Source organism: Pterocles gutturalis, unplaced genomic scaffold (genome assembly GCF_000699245.1).
Source record: "Pterocles gutturalis isolate BGI_N339 unplaced genomic scaffold, ASM69924v1 scaffold12650, whole genome shotgun sequence".
Lineage (NCBI taxonomy): Eukaryota > Metazoa > Chordata > Aves > Pterocliformes > Pteroclidae > Pterocles > Pterocles gutturalis.
Window position 1 is genome coordinate 43,297 of NW_010138405.1, and position 21,632 is coordinate 64,928.

The following is a 21,632-nucleotide window of genomic DNA, read 5'->3' on the forward strand; positions in this document are numbered from 1 at the left end:
CTTAAAATAATATAGCAACAGGAGGTGGAATATTAGAACTTAGTAAAACTGGCTTGCAGCATTCTAAAATGCTCTGTATAAATAGAGCATACAGTTATTACTGCCTGGAAATATAATCACACATAGTTCAAATAAGAAATCACTCCAGTTACCCAATGAGCTTAAAACTATTAAAACGATTTATTTTCAGTACTGACACACTTTGCTCCCTTGGTCAAAAGTGATCTTATAAAAATGTCAGATTAAGGTAAATTTTGGTCATAAATTTGAACCATTTCAAATACATATTCCTTAGCCAAATAGCATAATTGTATTTTCTAAACAGACAGGAGGAGTATTGGCATGATTGCAAAAAAGGAAATAAAGGGTATAAATAAGTCCTAGGTCAGACCTTTCTCTTGGTAACACAAGCAAGTATTATCACCAGTAATCAGTAGGATTCCTCTTGTGGCAATTCCTGCAACAAGAGGTGGAAGGAGTTAACAAGCTTTAGCAATGCTGCAAAAGTTACTTCTCTCCTCTCTAAGCTGAATTCAAGCTCAGTCATGAAAAGCAGAACAAAGAGGAAAAATGGGTATATGGATCGCATAAAGACCACCTTTCTCCTGGAGCTGCACCACACCAGCATGTCCATTGTAGCACCCTTCTGAGTACTCTCTGAAATGAGCTGTTTCTCAGACTTGGGGCCAAGAATAATGCCTAGGCTTATTAATGGTAAAGCCTAATGCAACAACTCTCTCCTTTTAAGGAGCCATTACATTTCAAGAGGACTGGGAGGTTATTGTTAAAAGGGACCAGACAAGCTGTGTTAATCACAGCCTTGACTGCAGAACACTTGAAAACAGATTATGCCTATTAGTATTCCTTTAAGCACGCCTGCCACAGGGAGTGGACAGCCTCTCTAGTCTTTGGGGACAGCAGACCTTGTACTCTTCCAAAGCTAATTGTGACTACCTGCAGGGAAAACAGGAAGATATGGAAGCCCACTGCAGAAATGTGCTAAACTCCCTGCTGCAGACGACTGTACTTCCAGCTGGTTCTACAAGAGATGGCTGGACATAAGATTAACAGTGAGAATTCACAGTTTTATTTTGATGTGTGAAAGAGAAGAAGAGGACCTTTGCCATCAAGTAGCTCTTTGGTTGCTTACAGGAAGCTACAAAAAATTAGTGTGCCAAAGCTCACTAGGCATTGCTGCAGGGAAAGCCAAGGTGCAGCACCCATGACAGTGCAGCGCATTTGGGCCTAGCTGCACTTCCAAAGCTGCTGCTTTATTATCTTTCTTAAGTAACTGTGCTGGTCATAAACCCTGAAAAGTTACAGTTTAAAAACATTAAGTCTATGCCCTCTTATGCACGAGATAAGTATCTTTATCACAGGACAAAACAGATTAACTATTTGCACTGGGTTCACAGCCTCGCCTTCACCCACCGTTAAAGGAATGTGCACGTTCTCGTGTGCCAGTTGTGAGACCTATTAGAAGTGCAATAAGGGCACTCCAGCTCCGAGGGACTGAGGGTGCTTCTGCACAAGGCAGGAACGCCTACTGCAGCTGCAGGTGGAGGGTGATTCAGTAAGGATCCCCCTACACAAGCACCATCTGACAGCTACCACCCGCTCACGGTCCCCTTCTAAGTGCATGTGCTGGCTCTGTGGCACAGCCTGGCCTGCCTGCTGGAGAGCTGTTAAGAACAGCCTCCCATGGCTGTGGGAGAGCTGGTTTTGTATACCTCTTTCCAATCTATAGTGCAGAAAGCTCTAACCAAACCAGTCAGTTGGCACCATTAGTTTTTACACCTTAGGATATGAAAAGGCACAGGAACTGTAACAGCTCTAATGAAACCCAGACACGATTGCAGCCTGGCACTCTAAATCCATACCGACACAAAGAGACACGGCCAGCTGCATCCTGTTAGTGTCTGAAAAGGACAGATGCTTTGTTATAAATTTACTGTAGTATGAGGCTAGGAAGTTGTAGTAATTTTATCTGAAGATCTATGATTCATGCTAGAAAGGTTAAAGTTTTAATGACAACGAAACCAACAATACACAAGTAATTTCCCAAAGGCAGATTCACATTTTTTTTCAGTTTAGAGATAGGACACTGAGGTATGAAAAAGTTAGGCAACTTGCCTAGAGTCAGAAGATGCGTCATTGACTGAAAAAGGACAAGTCCAAGCTAAACCTGACAGAAATCTACAGCATGCTGGCGTGGCTCTATCATGTATATGAAGGGACTCTGGATGCAGGCATCAGAATGTTACACTAATCAGCCTGCTGCTTTAACAGCTGTTAATTTTGGGGTGAGCTGTGACACAAAAGCATGTGATGATGTCAACTGTTTTTAACCATGTATTTAAGTTGTTGTTTATGAAATGTATCTATTTTGGAAGTTACTAACTTCTTATGAGCATATCTGTTCCTCACTTCCACTCCTTCCAGATGGGAAAGATTCTAGTACAGAGGGTCAGTGATAACCTTTTCGACTATTTCACTCACTAAGCCCAGTGTAAGATCTGACCCATTTCAAAAGAAATGCTCTAATTACTCAGGTGCTGTGCCCTTCTCCACAGAGAGTAAAGAGTACCCCAAAATACCTGCATCTCTCCTCATCCCTCAAGATAGCAGAATGCAGCAGCTTCCACACTACTGCCTGAAAAGAATGGGCAGTATCTTACCAAGAGCTCATTAAGCTACATCCATAACAATAACTGACTTAAGAAACAAAACTACAAAGCAATCACAGTATGTATTTTCAGCTACTCAATCCTGAATCAAAGTCCAGTTAGAAGTAAGCATGAAACAAAACAAAGATTTTAAAAAATTATAGAATGGGACAGAAAAGTTACAGCTTATAAAAATAATCTAAAAGAATTAATTAACAGCTTTGACAAGGGCAGTCGATTTATGTGTTAAAGCAATTCACAGCTAGGTCACAGCAAGCACTAGGTCTTTATTGCTTTTGTCTTTTTCACACTGCAGCAAAAATGTAAACTGCCTACAGCTATCTGCAGGATGATGGACAACAGACACTTGGCTTCTCCTCACAATGAACTCCTGGTTTTTTGCTCCTCCTCTGCAGCCTTAAATCAGGAGCATAAATTGAATAAAGTATTGCTAATGATTTTGAAGCCCACAGCACATAACTGAAATTTACATACACATAAGCCATTAAGTGAACATATGTGATTAACTTAAAGGATGATGCATTCCATAAGGTAACTTCTTTTGTTCTTAATAGTTAGTCAAATTGTAATAAAAAGAATGTCACATATTTTGTACCAGAACTGAATTCTAATTGGTAGGAAATGGCCCACAAAACCAGCTATAAAAATCTTTGCTGAAGAAGTAGGGTGAGACTGACAGGTTTTATGTGAGAATTGCCAATTGTACAGGTTAGCTAAACAAGAATTTGAAAGGTTCTCCTGCATACAGAATAGCAAATTATCAGCAAGATTCTAGTGGGCTCTGCTATTTTTTTTTTCCTTGCAAATGGCAGCAGAGACACCTAAGAAGCAATCACAGCACTCAAATGTAATTTCAGGCACACAACTGTGGGCCCAGTTGTGGAAGAAAAGCTGTGTCTCTGAAGAGCACAACTGCAGGGTCAGAACTTTTTCTAAGAGTTCTGAAATGCTGGAATGCAAATGGCAGAATATGCTGTGCAACTCCATTCCTCCAAGTGTCCTACATAAAACCCTTTCATGAATCCGGAGATTGCCTCTGGGTAGAGTTCCCTCTCACTGTTCTCTTTTCCTTTTATGTGCCGTGCTGTAGCATCTCTGCATGAGTGCCTCAAACTGACATGCAAACTACAAGTCCTTGGGAGATTTAAGCAGTCAAGGATAAAACAGGGACTTTACTCTTCTTAATAATTTTCACTTAAACCTCAGCAAAGATTGGAAAGTTCACAGTTCAAACAACACTTAATACATGGTTTGCCCAGTCTTACTACAGGAAAGCATGTAGGAAAAGAAGAATGAAAGTAATTGTCTCTAAGAACTACTGTTCGTTAATGAAGAACTACCTACCCTCTTCTTTTAAAAGCATATTTTAGTGATGACTGTAGTTTTCTGTGTGTTACAGAAAAATAGAGGTGCGATGAAAAATCACACTACTCCAGTATTTTATCTGTTATATCGAATCAAATAAGTGGTATTTAAAAAAAAACCAACTAGGACGGATAGGGAAATTTTCTGCTAGAATAAGATTTTCAAGTACTGATTTCAACTACTCTGTTAATACTTATGTTATCTCATTCACCACTGGAGGAAAAAAGGAATTCCAGGTGGTCCAGGCCTTACCAGCTTGTAGCCAAATTTGTTCCAGAGCTGTCCACAGCTGCACAGGTCCTTGCTTCATTGCACTGCTCTGCATAGTTATTTCAGACATGGCCTGTTCCAGTCTTGATGCAGCAAGGGAAGAGGCTCGCTGTGATCCTATGGACCAAACAAACAAGAACAATAACGCATTTTATAATTCTTTGACTCATTAAGACAGCAGGTCTGATTCTCCACTCACTGCATCAGTTTTATGTAATAAGAACTCCACTGAACTCTGGCGTGACAAACTGAGGAACCATGTTTCATAAAAGGTTAATTTACTGAAAAAAACCACTAAACTACCCAAGGGCTGCAGCTCAAACAAGAAAATTAAGAGACAGACAGTAATTTTATAAAGGTCTGCTTAGCATTCATCAAGAAAGCAACTGTATTTTGTTCCTCTGGAAAGCAGAACTCTACCATCAAATATTTCCCATGAATACTTATTACTAATTTGTTTTAGAAGCACACTGTCACCATACAATTATAAAATATGTCCTGCTGATGTAAAATCTTAGTACAGCATTACAGAGCAGCTTGGCAGCATTCAGACAGCACACACATTTCAAGTGACATCAATATTTTTCTATTGGTTTAGAGGCAGCACGGTTTTTCTTTTAACCTTGGGGAGCAGAGAGCTCAGTGCTTTGACTATATTAACCTTTAGTATGTGCTGCAACTTTTATGCAAGAATAAAGTGTTTGGTGTCTGCATCTCTGGGACAAAACATCACATCAAAAGCTACTCCCAGGAAGAAGGCGTGGGCAGAGACCACATTTTCCAGTACCGTCAAGTGGGATTATACTGGTCAGCCAACCTCTCAGAGGGGTACCAAGAGGGTGGTAACAAAATAAGAAGCTACAAAATGAGATTTTAAAGTTGGCTTTGTAAAGCTTTGGGAAATAAACATTTTAACATACATAAGTTTGATGTGACTTTAAGATTGATAAACTCGTTCTCGGGAGAGCTGCTGAGACTGAAGCACTTGCGCTTATTAGCATTACTCTCCACTTTGTCCTTACAGGCTGACCTTGTAGGCCACAAGATTCTGGAGTCAAAATCCCACTTTCTCTCACTGCAGCCATCCTGAAGGAGCAGCAGAGCTTAGGAACAAGTACTCACAGAAGCTCGGGGCAAGGGAGGGGACAGAAGGACAAAAAAAAAAAAAAGTCAAGGGGCATATGCATTAAGTGGTCTCCCTGAGAGGGACTGCACGATTTTCCAGCTGGAGCAGAGCTGAAGAGAGGGTTGAGAAACCACATCTCCTTGACAAAGGAACATGGTCCCCTGGCCATGGTCCCCCGGCTGGTACTCCTCTGAACACTGAGCTGGGATCCAGCCTTCTGCAAGGCATGAGGGGAGGCTCCCCTCGTTTCCACCCCACGCTCTTTTGCAAAGACACCTGTGCAGCACAGGGCAGGACATTGCCCACAGCTTTTACTGCAGCCAGCACTGCCTGCCTCTCAGAGTGTCACGATTAGGGAGAGGCTGCAAATGCAACTCGAAGCCTAAAACTGCTATGGGAAATATTTGTCCCATTATCTCACCAATAGCTAATGTCATTCATTTCAATCAGAACTTCAAAACAGCGCTGCAGCTCAGGTGCCTCCCACAGCTCCCTTGGAAAATGCAAGTATGTTCTTCCTAGATGCATTTCTTAAATTCCTACGTATTTTCAAAGACATTCCTGATCTAATGTTCCAAGAGATGACAGTGCAGTAATGTAGGCAATTATGGCTTTAATGGTATAGTAAAAGACATTCTGCTTTGCACTGAGAATATAACAGTTTATTTAACAGATCCATCTTCAGCCCGATTCCTCCCCCTGCCCTGCCCACTCACACTCTTCTCCCCCATTCTTCCCTCCCTTCACCTGGGAGAAATTCCACAGAAACTCCCAGGAATTCAAGTCAGCCAAGGGTTGTTTAACACAGGGGAAACTACCAGGCACTCATCCCCAGCCATCCAAAACATGGACAGCTTCTATGCAGTGCAGAGGCAACAAGAAAATGGCCACGCGAACAGCTAGCAATATTATTAGGAGCACTTTGAAGTTAGGGCAGAACTCTTGCCTTCTAGATTGGCAAACTTGGAAAAAATTACATGGGTTTTGGCAATTTTGCAGTCAGCCTAACCAGATTCTTATATTAATGCTCCTGATCATGTTAGTATGCTTTAAAAGCAACTTTCAGCGTTCTATTTCTCTGACAAAGACTGCCCTCTTTCAGAGAGGCTTTCTGGAGCTGTGTTTCTTGCAAGCACCCATATGTAACGCTGGTCTGATTGCATTAGGTGGGCAGATGGGCTGGTGTTTTATTCACATCGTCACAGAGCTCAGGGAAATCCTTTTTCCTTGGAAGTCAATCCAAGGAGACTATGTCACTGTAAGGCACCTCTGTGTATTTTGGAGAGGTTCACACACTGCTGTGAGGCTGAACAGCCACGCGGGGTCTACTAAAGCATCCTTCCCTCACAAAGCAGGATTTACAGGAATATCACTATGAGCTATTTGCACTGAAAGGAACATGAATTAGCCATTGCTCTTCTTCTCTTCATTAGCCTGGTAGTTGCCAAGATGGGAAAGCCTGCAATTTGAGACTGATCTTCCCGAGTGAAGTAGGCTTCAGTCTGCAGAACCATAAAAAAGGAATCCAAGTTACTTAGCAATTACAAGAGAGGCTCTTTGCATTTAACAGCCTTTGGCATTCCAGTCCTTTGATGTTTCTTTTCCATTTCAGTCTACACAAGGAAGCAAACCACAGTAGGCAGAGACCATTGCATCTCTTCCCAGCCCTGCCCAACCTCAGACACAGATAAGCTCCTTGTTCTAGACACACACCAGATGAAAAGGCTCTCTCCATCCCAGCCCATGTCTGCACATTTCCTACTGCTGTTCTTACACATCTCTGCTGGACTGCTCACAGGAACGGTCCTTAAAGCTTATCAGCCCAAATAAACTCTGTAAGAGGTTTTTGCCAGGCTGGACCTTCTGGACTGAAAGGGGCTCAGCCACAGCTCGGAACCTCAGGCAAGCAATATGGTGACCCTGGGGGTGGGCTGAAGGCTACTGGAGACAGAAAAGGGTATACCTCTAACACCGCCGACTCCCTGAGAGAGGAAGTAGGCATGGATTGCACCGGTAATCACTCTGACCTCAGGGTGGCGGGGGGGAGCCTGAAAAGCTTCAAGCAATGTTAAAAAAAAAAGAGTCTCTGAATGTCTCATTATAAAATATCTCTTCCTAAAGAAATGTAGATCTTTATACGGTAAAAACCTCACAAAACCTGTCTCGCGGAACTTTAATGTTGTGTCTCAAAATACATGCAAATGTTAGCTTAAGAAGATATCACATCAATTTGTTATTTTAGTGCAGTTTCTTTCTCTATTTAACAGCTCCATGAGACAGAATATAATCTTCACATTTTACAATAAAGCCCTCCGCACATTTTGGAAAGAAATCAAAAATAACAAACTTTATTTTGATGTGATGAGCTCTGCATTTAAGCCATACAAAATATATCTAAATAATTTTAAAGCACTGTTCTAAGGTTGTTTTAAGACCAAGGAGGACCAAGTTTAATATTTTGCATCTCTGAAAAAGCTGCTATCAAAATAGAAATGTACCTCAGTAGATTTACCAGGCTTATAAGAAACACAGAATTCCCTAGCCTAAATCACTTCAGGCAAGAGCATTATAAGATAAGACTAAATCAGAAAAAGAATGAAACAGCAAGGCAGCTGACTGATATCAGTGAAATTAGTTAAGAACACTGCCTCAGTTAGGAGAAGATGAAGAAAATAAAGAGGAATTAATCTTCCTGGCAGTGAACCTAAAATTCTGGCACAGCAAATAATCTCATTGAGGTCTGAGGGAGAAGCCAGTGTCAAATCTGGCCACAGTAATCCTCCCTTCAGTGACGAGCCTGCGCATTGCAGCAATACTGCCACATGCTCCTGGGGGATTTCACAATGGAAACCAGAGCCTGTTCCAGAATGATAAAAACCAACCAACCAAACAAAAATTATCAGACCTCCTACCTCCTTCCAAGCAGCCAACCACAGCCGCAGCTCTGGGGAGGCACAAGGGTGAGAGGGGCTAGAGCTGTGCTCTCTAGTCTCACCTCCTACTGTCTTCAAAGAGGCTCCCAACCTGGACAACGGACCCAGCTGCCTCCTTTCTGCAGATGGAGAACAGCAGCACCTAGAGCCTGCAGAGCAGCAAGCCACAGACCCTTGCTGAAACTAGCCAGTGCCAGTCCTGCACTAAGGCAGATGGTGTAATGTCAGTAGGAGCGCCATCCTTCTGTCCATTGTGGGTGCAACTATGTTAGCATGGAAACCTAGGTTCTCAAAGTGGAGGAGGAATACATTTCCTTCTTGGCTAAAACCAAAGTGCAAATAATTTTGTGTGCATGAAAAGCTGGTTTAAAGCTAGTACTTTACATTAATTTGCTGTTTCTGGCAGGCACTACCATGGCGTACAGCACTTTTTGCTGAACTACAGCTGCTCCATCGCATGCTGGCCACTAGAACTGGGCTAAGAGCAGCCTGGAACAGGTACCCAACCCAGGTGCTTTTTGAGGAGGACACTACATAGAGACCAAATAGGCTGAGTTTTGCTGTGACTCTGGAGAAGGTACTGCAGGCCTGCAGCAGAGGAGCTAGCAAGAGGCAGGAGTAAGGTCTTAGAAGGGTGGCACAGCAGTACATTAAAACATCACAGACTCTGCTGGTGACAATTTGGTCTCAAAATCTCAAACTGTGCTGTGAAGTGGATGTAGCCCAAACCTGTCAACATTCCTTTCCCCGGACATTCACAAAGCAAGGCAAGGAATCTCCAGAAGAGCATGGGATCCACGCTCAGAATGCCTTTTACATACCACTAAGCACCAGCTAGAGCTGAAGGGGTAGGGATCAGTCTGGGCTCAGTCCCACAGTCTAGGCACCATAAGCCACTCACTGTTTCAGCAGCAAAGTGGGAATTGGATGGATAACAAAAGTACCATGGCAAATAATATTTTTTGGTTTTTATTTATTTCCTAGTAATGCCTAGTGGCTGATGGATTCTGCAAACTGATGTGTTTTCTGAACCATTCATACCTTCATTAGAAGTCCATTTTACTGCCCAGCACCAGGGATGATAGAATATATTTCACAGATCTTTACAATTATCTTCTAAATGATTTTGTATCACTAGGAAACTTTCATGTCATAGCCCTTCCCTTTTCCAGATAATTTCTAATATGCCAAACAGCACAGTATATCCTTTTCATCCATCTGTGCTGAATTTGGCCTGTTCTCTTTAATTAAAGCCAAAGACTATAGAACACTGCCATATAAACAATGAGAAAAATGACCTATACAAAATACAGAGACTCATCTCAGCAAAGGGTAATAAAAGGGAAACGGAATAAACAGATTAAAAATTACATAAATATGCGTGTATAGACTCAGTAAGATTACAGTGTCATAAATACAGACCCTAAGGGTTGAGCACTACAAACAAAAGAGCTGACATGCTGAAAAATGTTTTGATGTTTGAATGCTTGTATGCTCAAGACCTAACCTTACAATGCTTTTTAACAATTTGTGGGTGTAAACAGGGGTTAAACGCACATAGTTTAATCAAGTCATGTACTTAACACATAAGAATTTATCCTCCATCTCAGCCATATATGCTGAGCATGTGACTTCACTTTTACCAATTCCAGATGTTCAAGATTAAGACTCAGACAAATCCTAATTCCCTAGCCCCAAAGCATGAGACTTAAGTGTTAGGTTTTTTTAAAACTAAGCTTTTATATTCTTCTTGTCCAATTTTTGAGTCTGTGAGGTTCATTTTTTTGGAAGTGTTTCTTCTACATCCACAAAGGTAGAAAATTGCTTCCCTAGAAAAACCTCCAAGTTAAAAGGCAAGTTTCTCACGTAATCACCTGATTTTGAGAGTTAAGGTTTTAAAGGAAGCACCAAATATCACAAGATTTATGATGAAATCACAAGTCAGCAGCACTCTCTAAAAGCTTCCTTTCCCCTTCCCGCTAAGATTAGCTTTGATGTCTCGGTTATTTCCATCTGACTGTATCTGTTACTGTGAATGGGTATCTACCACAAAACAAAGCATCACAAGGTTTATGTACAAATCCCAAAGCAAATCACCCTCTAGTAGGAACTGACACTCTCAATCAGCTTTCCAAAACCACAATAATAGCTGGCTTGATCATGACACCTAAAAAGGATTAAATTTGGAGGGGACAAAAGGAAGAAAGAAAAAAAACAAGGACTGAATTATACAGTTCTTGCAGAAGTATAGTGAACTCCAATATAATAACTTTCATGCTTATCTCAGAGAGCTTTGTAAATGAAAGCAGGAACTCATCTCTTTGTTTTATGCATGGGGAAGTCAAGGTACACACACACACCACAGTGACACATTCTGCAGCAGAGACGGCTCTGAAGACAGATCTGGACCTCCTGACCACCAGCCCAGTATCACATGTACACACAGCCCCACCACGCCTCTCCCTCTCCCCCAAAAAAAAACCCAACATTCCTCTCTCATAAAAGCATGCATTTAGGATGGGAAAGCACAAATGTTGTTTCCTCACCAGAATCAGTATCATGAGCATCCGGGAGCGTGAGATGCAGTCCATTATGCTTTTTGATCACTGGTGTTTCAGTCACACTACTTCCTTTCTCAGAGCCACTGTAAAGAAACAAAACCGTGTTACCCATCTATCTTTCAGTGCAAAGACAACACTCTCTTCGAAGCAGGCAATAGTCTCATCTAGCTGCCACTGGAACTGAAAACTCAAGCTTTCCAGTTGCAGGCAATCAGCTTCCTGAGTGTGTTAACATCCCCACCCTGCCAATGGACAGGAAGCTGAGAGACACAGTGCCCATCAAGGCTTCCTGGGTACCTGCTGGTATCAATTTATTTGGCTATTGGGAGTCTTTGCAAACCACTGGAAGAGGAACATGTTGGCAGCTAGAAGCCAGACCCGAGGAAGCCAGACGGCAGCCCATGCCGAGGAAGAACAACCATCCCTTGGGCTTGTCCGCAGAAGGATTTGATCACAGGTCTGCTGTGCTGATCCTTTTGAAACAGACAAAATACCACCTTCCACCCAGATGGTAATTTCTTCATTTCAAAGGGATTAGGTTATTCTTTTCTACCTTTGTTGTGTTTCAAACAGAGGAGGAAAATAAAAGCTACCACATAGCATTGCTTTATAAAAGTAGGACTATCTGGTCTGCTCTTCTACTAGACTTCTGTCCTCATAGGAGAGGTCTTCCAAAGGGAAACTCAAAAAAAAAAAAAAAAATCACGCGCCTAACAAAAAATCACTTAACGCATATCTCCTGAGCCTTCCTGTCACCACATAGTCTGCCATCCCCCCAGGATCAGATGGTGATGATATCTCCTCTCATCATCCATTAAGGGACAAAATATCAAAAGGAAAAGTGACTGCCCTGGCTACTTTTTCTGGCACGCTGCCAAGACTGCAGCCAGCCTTTGGACAGCATTCCTTCCAGGGAACAAGCTGTCACAGAATCATGATTGCTGTGGACGCCCCATCTTCCCATCTGATCAGTCCTTTGGTAGGGATTGTGCAGGATTCCCTTGAACTTGTATTAACCTAGCAGAAGAATTAGCTTGGGACTGCTATTTAGTTTTAAACATGATTATTCTGTTACTACAGAAAACAACAGCAAAAGATAAACAGAAAGTTTTGCCCTTCCCAGCTAGCAATCTAGGACTGAAAGCCACGTGTTGTCATTCATCATAGTGGTATTCACATTTACAATGGCTAATTAACCTTTTACTTGGGCTTTGGGATCAAACATAACGGACCCTAAATTCCTGGGCACTTGACTGCACAAATCTCTGGCCTTGACTGGGCCTCCCTGTCTTCCATACTGGTTTCCACACTGATACCCCATTTGAGACTATCATGTGGTGACAGATACAAGGGAAAATGAAATTCTCTGTCCCATGCCTCAGGCTTGCCCAGCCAGGATTAACCCAAGTGTAAATGCCCTGGCTGGGGGCTGCTGGTGGAACCGTAGGGGCATTTCTTTGTGTGTTGTATATGCAGAAACACTGCAGCTGCACTTCAAAATATCACTCCCATGAGGCAAGGGCTGCTTTGATGCAGCAGCCATCACCACAAAGTCACACTTCAGGCACATGGCTGAACACTGGCTTATGCGCTATACTCATACGCAAAAGGACAGGTGAGGAGATAGGTGGATGGCATAAGTTTGGCCACAGTAAAAACTGACCACAGCAGAGCAGCATTCAGAAAAGGCTTGATGAGATTACCTCAGTTAACAAAATGCACCTCAGTACAGTCAAAAGCACAACATTTTAACTGGGAAAAGAGACTAAAATCCCAGCCTGAAAACCAAGTGGACTGCATTGTGCAAAACAGCCACTCCCAACGGCTTTATTTGTTATCCTGGAGAAGGACTGAAAATGAACTACTCCTTCAAAGCTGCAGTACAAGGCCTTCAGCCAAGAAAACTTTTCCATGTACCACGGAAGGGACAGTAGCCAGATGATTTGCCTTCCACATACAGCACTGGAAAGGCTGACAGTGGGACACGTTGCCACTCCACTGCCTATGTTTTTAAAAGGCAGTTGAGACAGTGGATAAAACAGTGACAAAAACTGATGAAGGAAACACCTGATTGTGAGAGACTGCAGAGGCACCAGTTCATCAGAGAGCAGACAAGAGGGGACTTGAGCCTGGCATAATGCATAGCTGCCTGGGGAGAAAGTATTGGGCTCTGAAAGACTCTTTAGCCTAGCAGAGTCATAGTAAGATTGCAAAGCCAGGAAACTTAGGCCAGACAAATGCAACCAAATATAACTAAAGTGCAATTTAATTGTGTAGACAATTAGCTGCTGATTGAACTAGTAGGTGCAGCAGCTCTCAACTTTATGTAAATACAGGCTTCTCTTTTCCAAGAGGCCCTAAAAAAATGTCTGTGTCCAAGTCTCACTGATAAGAATTCCCCTTAAGTTCCTTTGCAAGCCCAACTCAGAATATTTTACATAGTTGTTAGCTGATACTACTGCAATTTGCTTAATACAAGGAGCTTCCTGGGTCACTGAATCCAGTCAAACACTGCAGGTACCAAGTGCATTCTTGTTACCTTTCAGGCAGTACTCCCCAATAGAAAATGCTTTATGACATTTTTCAAGAAAGCCAGAAAGTCCCACTGGGAACAGCAGTGAAATACACATCAGAATTCCCAAAAACAAGAGCAAAGCAATTTGTTTTGTTTAGGCTTCTATGGCTAAAGCTTATCAAAAGCCTCTAAAGCTATCGCATCTTGGGTTTTTAAGTGTAACAGCCAAAGCACAGCTTGGAATCCAAATGCAGTCCAAATGGCTGGACTATTTGTCTCTTTTCCAATGTACTCTCTCCAGTCTCAGGCTTGCAGTCCCCCCTTACAAGAGTAAATCTTACGTCATAATTGTTCAGTGTGGATTTGACCAGCTTCATGAGGACTACACATGGGTACAAAGATTATTCATGTGAGAGGTATGTGATTGAATACTTAGCTAAAGAGACTAAGGCCTAAGGAAATCAATAATTCCAGCCTGTAAGAGACCATTTTTCTGCTGCTATGTAAATATCTTGATTTTTGTGTTTGGTCTGCTGCTCATTAGCTAAACCAACAAGGAATTACGAATAATCCCTCAAGAACAACTTGTGTGTAGTTACACATCATTCTGTACATATACTTCTGGTATTTATAAAGCTTACGTAAATGTATACAGAAACCGGGGAACAATATAAGCTTCATCAGTCTGCTGGTGCGACTGTTGCCATCAAGCATGCTGTCCTTCCTATCACAGAATCACAGAATGTTAGAGACGGGAAGGGACCTCAAAAGATCATCTAGTCCAATCCCCCTGCCGGAGCAGGAACACCTAGATCAGATCACACAGGAATGCATCCAGGCGGGCTTTGAATGTCTCCAGAGGAGACTCCACAACCTCTCTGGGCAGCCTGTTCCAGTGCTCTGTCACCCTCACTGTAAAGAAGTTTTTTCTCATATTCAGGTGGAACCTCCTATGTTCCAGCTTGAACCCATTGCCCCTTGTCCTATCACTGGATGCCACAGAGAAGAGCCTGGCTCCATCCTCCTGACACTCACCCTTTACATATTTATAAACATTGATTAGGTCACCCCTCAGTCTCCTCTTTTCCAAGCTCAAGAGACCCAGCTCCCTCAGCCTTTCCTCATAAGGGAGATGCTCCATTCCCTTAATCATCTTTGTGGCTCTGCGCTGGACTCTCTCCAGCAGTTCCCTGTCCCTCTTGAACTGGGGGGCCCAGAACTGGACACAATATTCCAGATGCGGTCTCACCAGGACAGAGTAGAGGGGGAGGAGAACCTCTCTTGACCTACTGACCACCCCCCTTCTGATACACCCCAGGATGCCATTGGCTATTAAACACCTCTATGGACATTACAGGTGAGAGTAAGATTCCCTAGACAGTTGTACAGTGGTATAATGACTAGGACAATATCCAAAGGGTGTGGGAAGGAAGAAAACCCAATCTGGTAACTTTCACACTTTCTAAACTTTTCCTTTTGGAGGTGAAGCAGATGAGAGGGAGGGAACAAACAGGGAACCTAGCACTGTTTAAATGCAGATTTACCAGACAAGGAAAAGGAGAAAGATGCTACATCCTTCACTACTTTCCTTGCCCAGTTAGCACCAGGCTATGCAACCAGCATGCAACCACAGCATATGACAGAGTCTTGGCCATATGCCTCTCCTTGGCTTACTCAGTTCAGGACTCTGTCACCCCCACACATTCCTGGGTGGTGCCAACTGCTGCAGACTGTGAACAATAGCTAATGGATGCTCAGCATTACTGGGGGCAGGGAGGATCTGCCCTTGATTCTGGACATCTGAATATGGATAGAGATGTTTAGACATTCAGATCAGAAACTCAGTTCAAACTGCTTCAATCTTAAAATTCTAAGTTTTGTTTGTTTTTTGGTTTGTGGGTGTTTTTTAAATCATTGCTATTAAAATCTTGCTTTTTAAAATCACAGCTAGAAATACTACTTATGTTTCTTCTTAAACAACACTGTTTATTACTTATTTTGCAAAAAAGGGTATCTAGACAATTAAAGAAGATAACTGCATCTCCATTATGAAATCTGAACTTGTTAGTGAAGAAAGCCTACCTGTGCTGTAAAACATTATATACCATCTGCCACATCTGCAACATATGTCTGCATGTCACCAGAGCCTCTTCAGGTCCTTTATGTATCCATTCCAGTTTTACTTTAGTGAAGAGTAAGCTGCAAGATGAAAAATAATAACTTCTGTTTTATTGGCATCTCATAAATGTGGAGAATCAGTATTACCCTAGTGAGATCCTGGCAGCCAGTGTTTTTACTTGCTTTGTATGTGCAGCAATAAAAGAAAACACCATAGCACAAAACATTTCATTTGGCTCAACTTTGATTCCCCACAAGGAGATGAGAGGATTAACAATATTCCTCAGCTGCAGTCAAAATTTGCGTCACAAAGCTGGCAGGACAGTGTTAAAAGCAATGTATTACAAAGCTAACAAGGTGAAACATACAGTGAATCTCATTTTATTTTGGACAGCATTAAAAACAGAATAAAAAGGAATTGCCATAATACATATGCCAGACTGTTTTCTTAGTCTGGCATCTTCTTACAGCACTGGCTTTTGTAACAAATTTCAGACAAAAAAACCCAGCACTTAATATACGCAGACAATTATGCAATGCCTCACAGGAAGGAAACACTTTTTCTTAACCCCAGTTGGACATCATCTCATGCCCTTGGGCAAGACAGCTGACAGCCCTTGTACATTCTTGTTCTAGGCAGTGTCACTGCTGGACTGTCCTTTTACCTAGAGAACACATACTTGCACAGAGCCCTGGAATTCAGCAGAATTAGGTCAAGCAGAAGTTGGAAGACAGATTTGGCAACAACATGAACCTACCACTTACCGCTAGCATGGCTTTTAACACCATCCTTCACAACATGCATTGTATTTTTTTTTACTTGCCAAGATGATTGAATTTATGTCTTATTTACTAATGTAAATTTACTTCCCTGCTTTAAATGTTTTAATAAAGTTCAAGATCTAGACATTTTGAATTAGCTCAATACGGCTAGTGATTAATCCACTGGATGCACATATATGTACATACATGCATCCAACATTAACAGCTGAATGTTAAAAATCCTTATCAACGTGACCTGCAAGCTCCTGGGGATTCCAAACAACTTCAGAAAGAGACAACAGAATCTGCACAGATGATGTTAGAGAAGATTTCTCAGCTAAATAAGAGATCCTTCACTTGTAATAAATAGAAAGCTGCAACCAAGGCACTGTGGTGCATACCTACCATAATGTGCTAAAATGGCAGTCCCAGCCTGCACTAACAACCGTTAGGGCTTGGTGGGGTGTTTTTGGTTTTTTGGGTTTTTTTTTTTTTTTTCCCCAAATGCATTGCTTAACTTGCATCAGAGGAAGGGTGGGGGTAGCCCAACTGTATCAACTGCTATAGGGAAGTCTGCTCATGGCCACTGCTATAGTTTAACCACACAGGATAAGCGTTCAACTAAATTCCCCAAGTACAAACTTGGGCAGATCGAAATTCATAATAAGGGAATTTGCCTTTGTCCTTTACTATTTTATATCCCTACTGTATACCTAGCTTTGATAATCTCGTTGCTGGTCTGAGCAAACCAAATACTAACAAAAACCTCCCCTGCTCTTAGAGATGCTGACCCCCTAACTGAAAGTAAGTGCCCTTATTATGAGTCAGGTAGTTATTTTTTTGGCTAGATCCATGGACTGCTCTAAAATTTTGGTAGGACAGAGAATATAACAGTGGACGCACTCTTAATAAAAATCAGACTGAATTCACAGGAGCAGGTAGCAATGGAAACTGGCCAGTGATGCACACAGCGGCTCTATATCTCTTAGTTAACTGGGCTCATGAGAACAAAGCTTGTTTCAATACAACAGAATATAGAATCAATCACTCAGAAGCAAGGAAGATATATATCAGTCTAGAAAGATGGGAAGTTACACCCTGGAGTGCAATGGTATTATAAAAGATAGCCTCATGAACATGAAGTTCCTGAACAACAATGCAGTTAAGAGGTCAAGCAACCCTTAGCATCCATATACGGAAGCACAATCAAGTAGGAGCTGGAAGATGTGGTTATTCCTGTTCACAGCATCAGCAAGACACTTACTACAATCTTGTTTCTAGTTCTTGCTCTTTCACTCCAAAAAAAGACTAAAAATGGGATGAGGTTCAGAAAAAAGTTATGCAAGTGATCTGAGGGCTAGACAAAACATGTCAGAAACTTAAGCTCAGTTTTTGTGGTTTAACTGAGAAGCAGCAAAGAAATTGTTTTGCCCCAGCCTGCAAGCACCTACATGGAGAAGTATCTGTGAGTCTTTAATTTAAAAGAAAAGGTAGGTATCAGAAAATACAAGGATTTGTTGGAAGCCGAAACTAGTCAAATGGAGATTTATAAGTAAATGCAGACACATAACTATCAAATAAAATAGTCTTTGCAGCAGCTACCTTGTGTGCACAGTAAACTGTGTAGTCTTTAAAGCCTTCTCAGCAAGATAGGATGACATCTGAAAAGTAATGGTAATGCACAAATAGAAGCTATGGGTTTGATGCACAGGCTCATGAACAAGCTTATTTGGACTGAGCTGTGCAGAGGGCTGAGACTGCATCACCACCTTCCTTCTGGCAATTACGCTATTAAAAATAGCCTACTAGCCCAAGAAACAAACACATTGAAAAAATCTATGGTACTTTAAGCATAAAGAATATTTTTTGAACCACTACAAACTTTTGAAAGGAAAGACCTAAAGGGCTGTATTACCCTCCTTACAGCAGAAAAGTGGTGGTCAAGGAGCCTGAGGCCTAGAGTACAGTCATATTATATCCCTGAAAAACTCCACGCTTTTGAACACTGTAAGGTGCCACTCTTAATATTAACGAAATAGAAGAATACAGGAAAGAAGACTCTATTAACAGTCAAACTATTATATGGGAGGGTTATATTAAGGGTTCCTTTTCCCTTTCACATTAGTAGGGACAGAGATGGCTCAGTTATCAGCAGGCAATTAAAATCACTACATAGTGTATTTAAACATTGCAGTTAAACATCAAAAAAAACCCACATCCAGATGTCAAGTTCTTCTCTCCATCACTCTGCTGTTTACTGCTTACAGTATGTATATGTCAGCTTCTTTGGATGAAGATGCAATGTTCGATCTCAGGTGAGAGAACAACTAGTGAAACATAGGAAAAGAATAAATCTCGCACAAAACCACAATGAAATCTCAGCATAATATTATCACCAGTTGTAATGCATAGGCACAGAAAGGCTAAACAAAACCATGCAACTTCAGCAACCATCTCTGCAGTGCAACACTACCATATCTCAGAGATAGTGCGTACCCTTAGCTGTTGTGGTAATTCACCTTTGGAACAGTGCTATTCATGATATCATGCAATAATATAATGAACCAAACCAAAAGGCAAATGGGAAGAATGTAAGTGGCAAAAAGAATCAAACCATACTGACATCAGGAGTAAACAATGCAATTAAACATGAGAATTAAAAGGTGGAAATACAAATCTGGACATTACGCTGTATGTGCTATATGCTGTTTGTATTTATCAGCTTCTTATAAGTTTTATAACAGCAAAATCAGATATATAAAAATCCAGGGAAAATACTGAAGTGAAGCAGTATCACTTATCTCGAGCTTATCATTTTCTTACTGAGACAGGACTCTTGCTACAAATAAATCTAATGAGTATTGTGTCACATCAGTGTCTGCACACAACTCTCAGGGGCATAAGTAAAAATTACGTATGCACAGATCTCACCTTATTATATTTTCTTAATATCATTTTACTGTACTTTTGCATGATGCTTGTAGTATTAAACAGAGCAGACTCTTAAAGCGATTCAACATATAAAAAAAGCCTCAAGATTATCAATACAGTCATTGGTAATTCTGGTAATTCTGTTAGCCTCTGAAAATGAAAACAGATTTGGGCTAAAGCAAATGAAAATAATGGAAAATAACCAGTGCTTACGCTTGATACCAGACTCTAAGCTCCCTTCTAGAAAATGTTTTCTTTTATAGTGTATGCGGACAGTATACAAAGGCTTCTATTCCCTGATGTAACATCAGGTTACTGCCACAAGCAAATACACATATCTATCACAGTAACATTAACTCTGGCAAATTAAAATCTGTATACAGTTTACTTTGCTGAGATATGAAGCTCTGAAAATTCAAAATTAGGTTTTCCAAGTATCAAAGTTTCAGTAGTATAAATGACATAAATATCACTATAATATGCCATGCATTGACAAAAAAACAGAGACTGGAATACTGGAAGACCTATGAAAATTTTCAGCAGCAAGTAAGCTACTTTGGTTGATTTCAGGAGATATACAACATCAGTCTTCATCATAAAGACTGATTTCAGCTGCTGATACTCACCATGTCTCAAAGCCTGGCCAAACACACCTACTTAGCCCTCCTGAGTCTTCTAATCCTATGTGGCTAAATGCTCAGCCTTTAAGTTCTTTAACATTACCCATGAAGAAGAGAGGCAGTTATTTCCTATCATTGATAATCTAATTACCGAGGTTTAACAGTTAATACTTATTAACAGAGGTTTCACATGTGCATATGGTATACTATAAATGCTTATAAGCCCATCTGTGGAAGAAGTTGTAAGTTGCTACATTTAATAATAACCTATTAACTACTTTATGGATACTATACAACGATATAAAGTTTTATTAATCAGTTAATTATTGGAGCTTTTTTAAGCTGCTTTAAAATTTAGGTTTTTTGTATCAGATGTAGCCCTCGAACTATACATTCACACAGCATCACAATGGGATCTCTATGACCTATCATCTGACAAGAAATAAATAATGCTAGTACTATAACAGTAACACATTCCATTTTTTTTCATTGAGACACTAAAATAGGAATAATGAGTATTATGTTGTCATTTACCTATATGTTTTACCATTCACTGGCTGCTTATAACCCCTCCAGTTTTTCAGAGCTTGTCAGCAGCTGCTCAAAGATCTACATGTCTCCCAGCTTTACCAGATCAGGGCCATCATTCCCCAAAGTCTTTCATTATTTACCCAGATTTGCCTACCTACACACACAGCTGCTGAGTTATTTTGGATTTTGAATACAAAAGTAAACAAAAAAAAGACACCAAAACCAGCAGCAGTATGTCTCAATTCACAGCAACAACTGCATACATGAGCATGAAGATACTGAACTTCTGCAACTAATATTTGTACTTTGTTTCTTTCTTTCATTAAATGACAGGATGAATGTGCCTGTTACAGACATTTGCCTGGAGAGAGAAATCAGAACCCTAGCCACAGCTCTGAGGACAGTGAATGCACTTTATCCAATGACTGACTGATGTGTTGGAGCAGCATGCAAATGCCACTGGGCAGAGACCAGGTCACCCTCCCACCCCTTTGAAGCCCAGATAAATATTCTTCACCAGCTCCAGTGAAAAGCTGTGGAATGCCATGACCTGGATAGGGAGACAGTCTGAGGATGCTCTCCGAGGAACTGGAAGGCATGGATTCAAACCTCCAATACTTTGGTCACTGAATTAGTTTCTTCCCTTTAAGGTAATGGATACAAAAGGATACAGGTGGATACAGGACATAGGCTGATCTAACAGAGCTAGAAAAAGGATGGAGGAGACAAGAAGAATGATCAAAGTTTTGGAATGCTTTTGATATATAGAGACAGTAAATAGACTTCTCAGCCTAGAAAAGAGGCTGAGAGAAGATATGACAGATTTATAAAATCACGAATAGCATGAAGAAGATCAGGAAATCAAAGCAGCCTGGGTTGTTTCAATTAAAAACGTAAGGAATATCCAATAAAGCAATCAAGCAGTGGATTTAAAATGAGCAAATTAAGTGCTTTTTCATACAACACAAAAGTAAAGTGCAAAACCCCATTGCTGCAGGATGTTCCAGAGCAGACACATAAATAGGTTCAAAAGGGGATTAGACAAATTCATGGACGACAGGCTCATCAGGGGCATTAAACACAACCTAATGCAACCTCTGGGTCTGAAAGCCTCTGAATCACTCAGCTGATGGAAGCGGGGGTGGCATATGAGGGGCAGGATCATCCTACTGCCATGTTTCTACAAGCTTTTTCCTGTGCATTCACCAGAGGT

The 21,632-nt window shown here is 41.2% G+C and overlaps 1 protein-coding gene across 1 annotated transcript in view; it reads right to left on the bottom strand.

Moving 5' to 3' along the window:
- Positions 1–21,632, bottom strand: part of LOC104468759 (tetratricopeptide repeat protein 7A-like) — an 80,203-nt gene that overhangs the window by 41,075 nt on the left and 17,496 nt on the right. The window contains exons 2-4 of the mRNA XM_010082997.1: positions 15,540–15,656; positions 10,928–11,025; positions 4,305–4,439 (exon numbers count right to left, since the gene is read on the bottom strand). Coding sequence (XP_010081299.1) covers positions 4,305–4,439; positions 10,928–11,025; positions 15,540–15,656 — 350 coding nt within the window. The remainder of the gene's footprint in view (positions 1–4,304; positions 4,440–10,927; positions 11,026–15,539; positions 15,657–21,632) is intronic.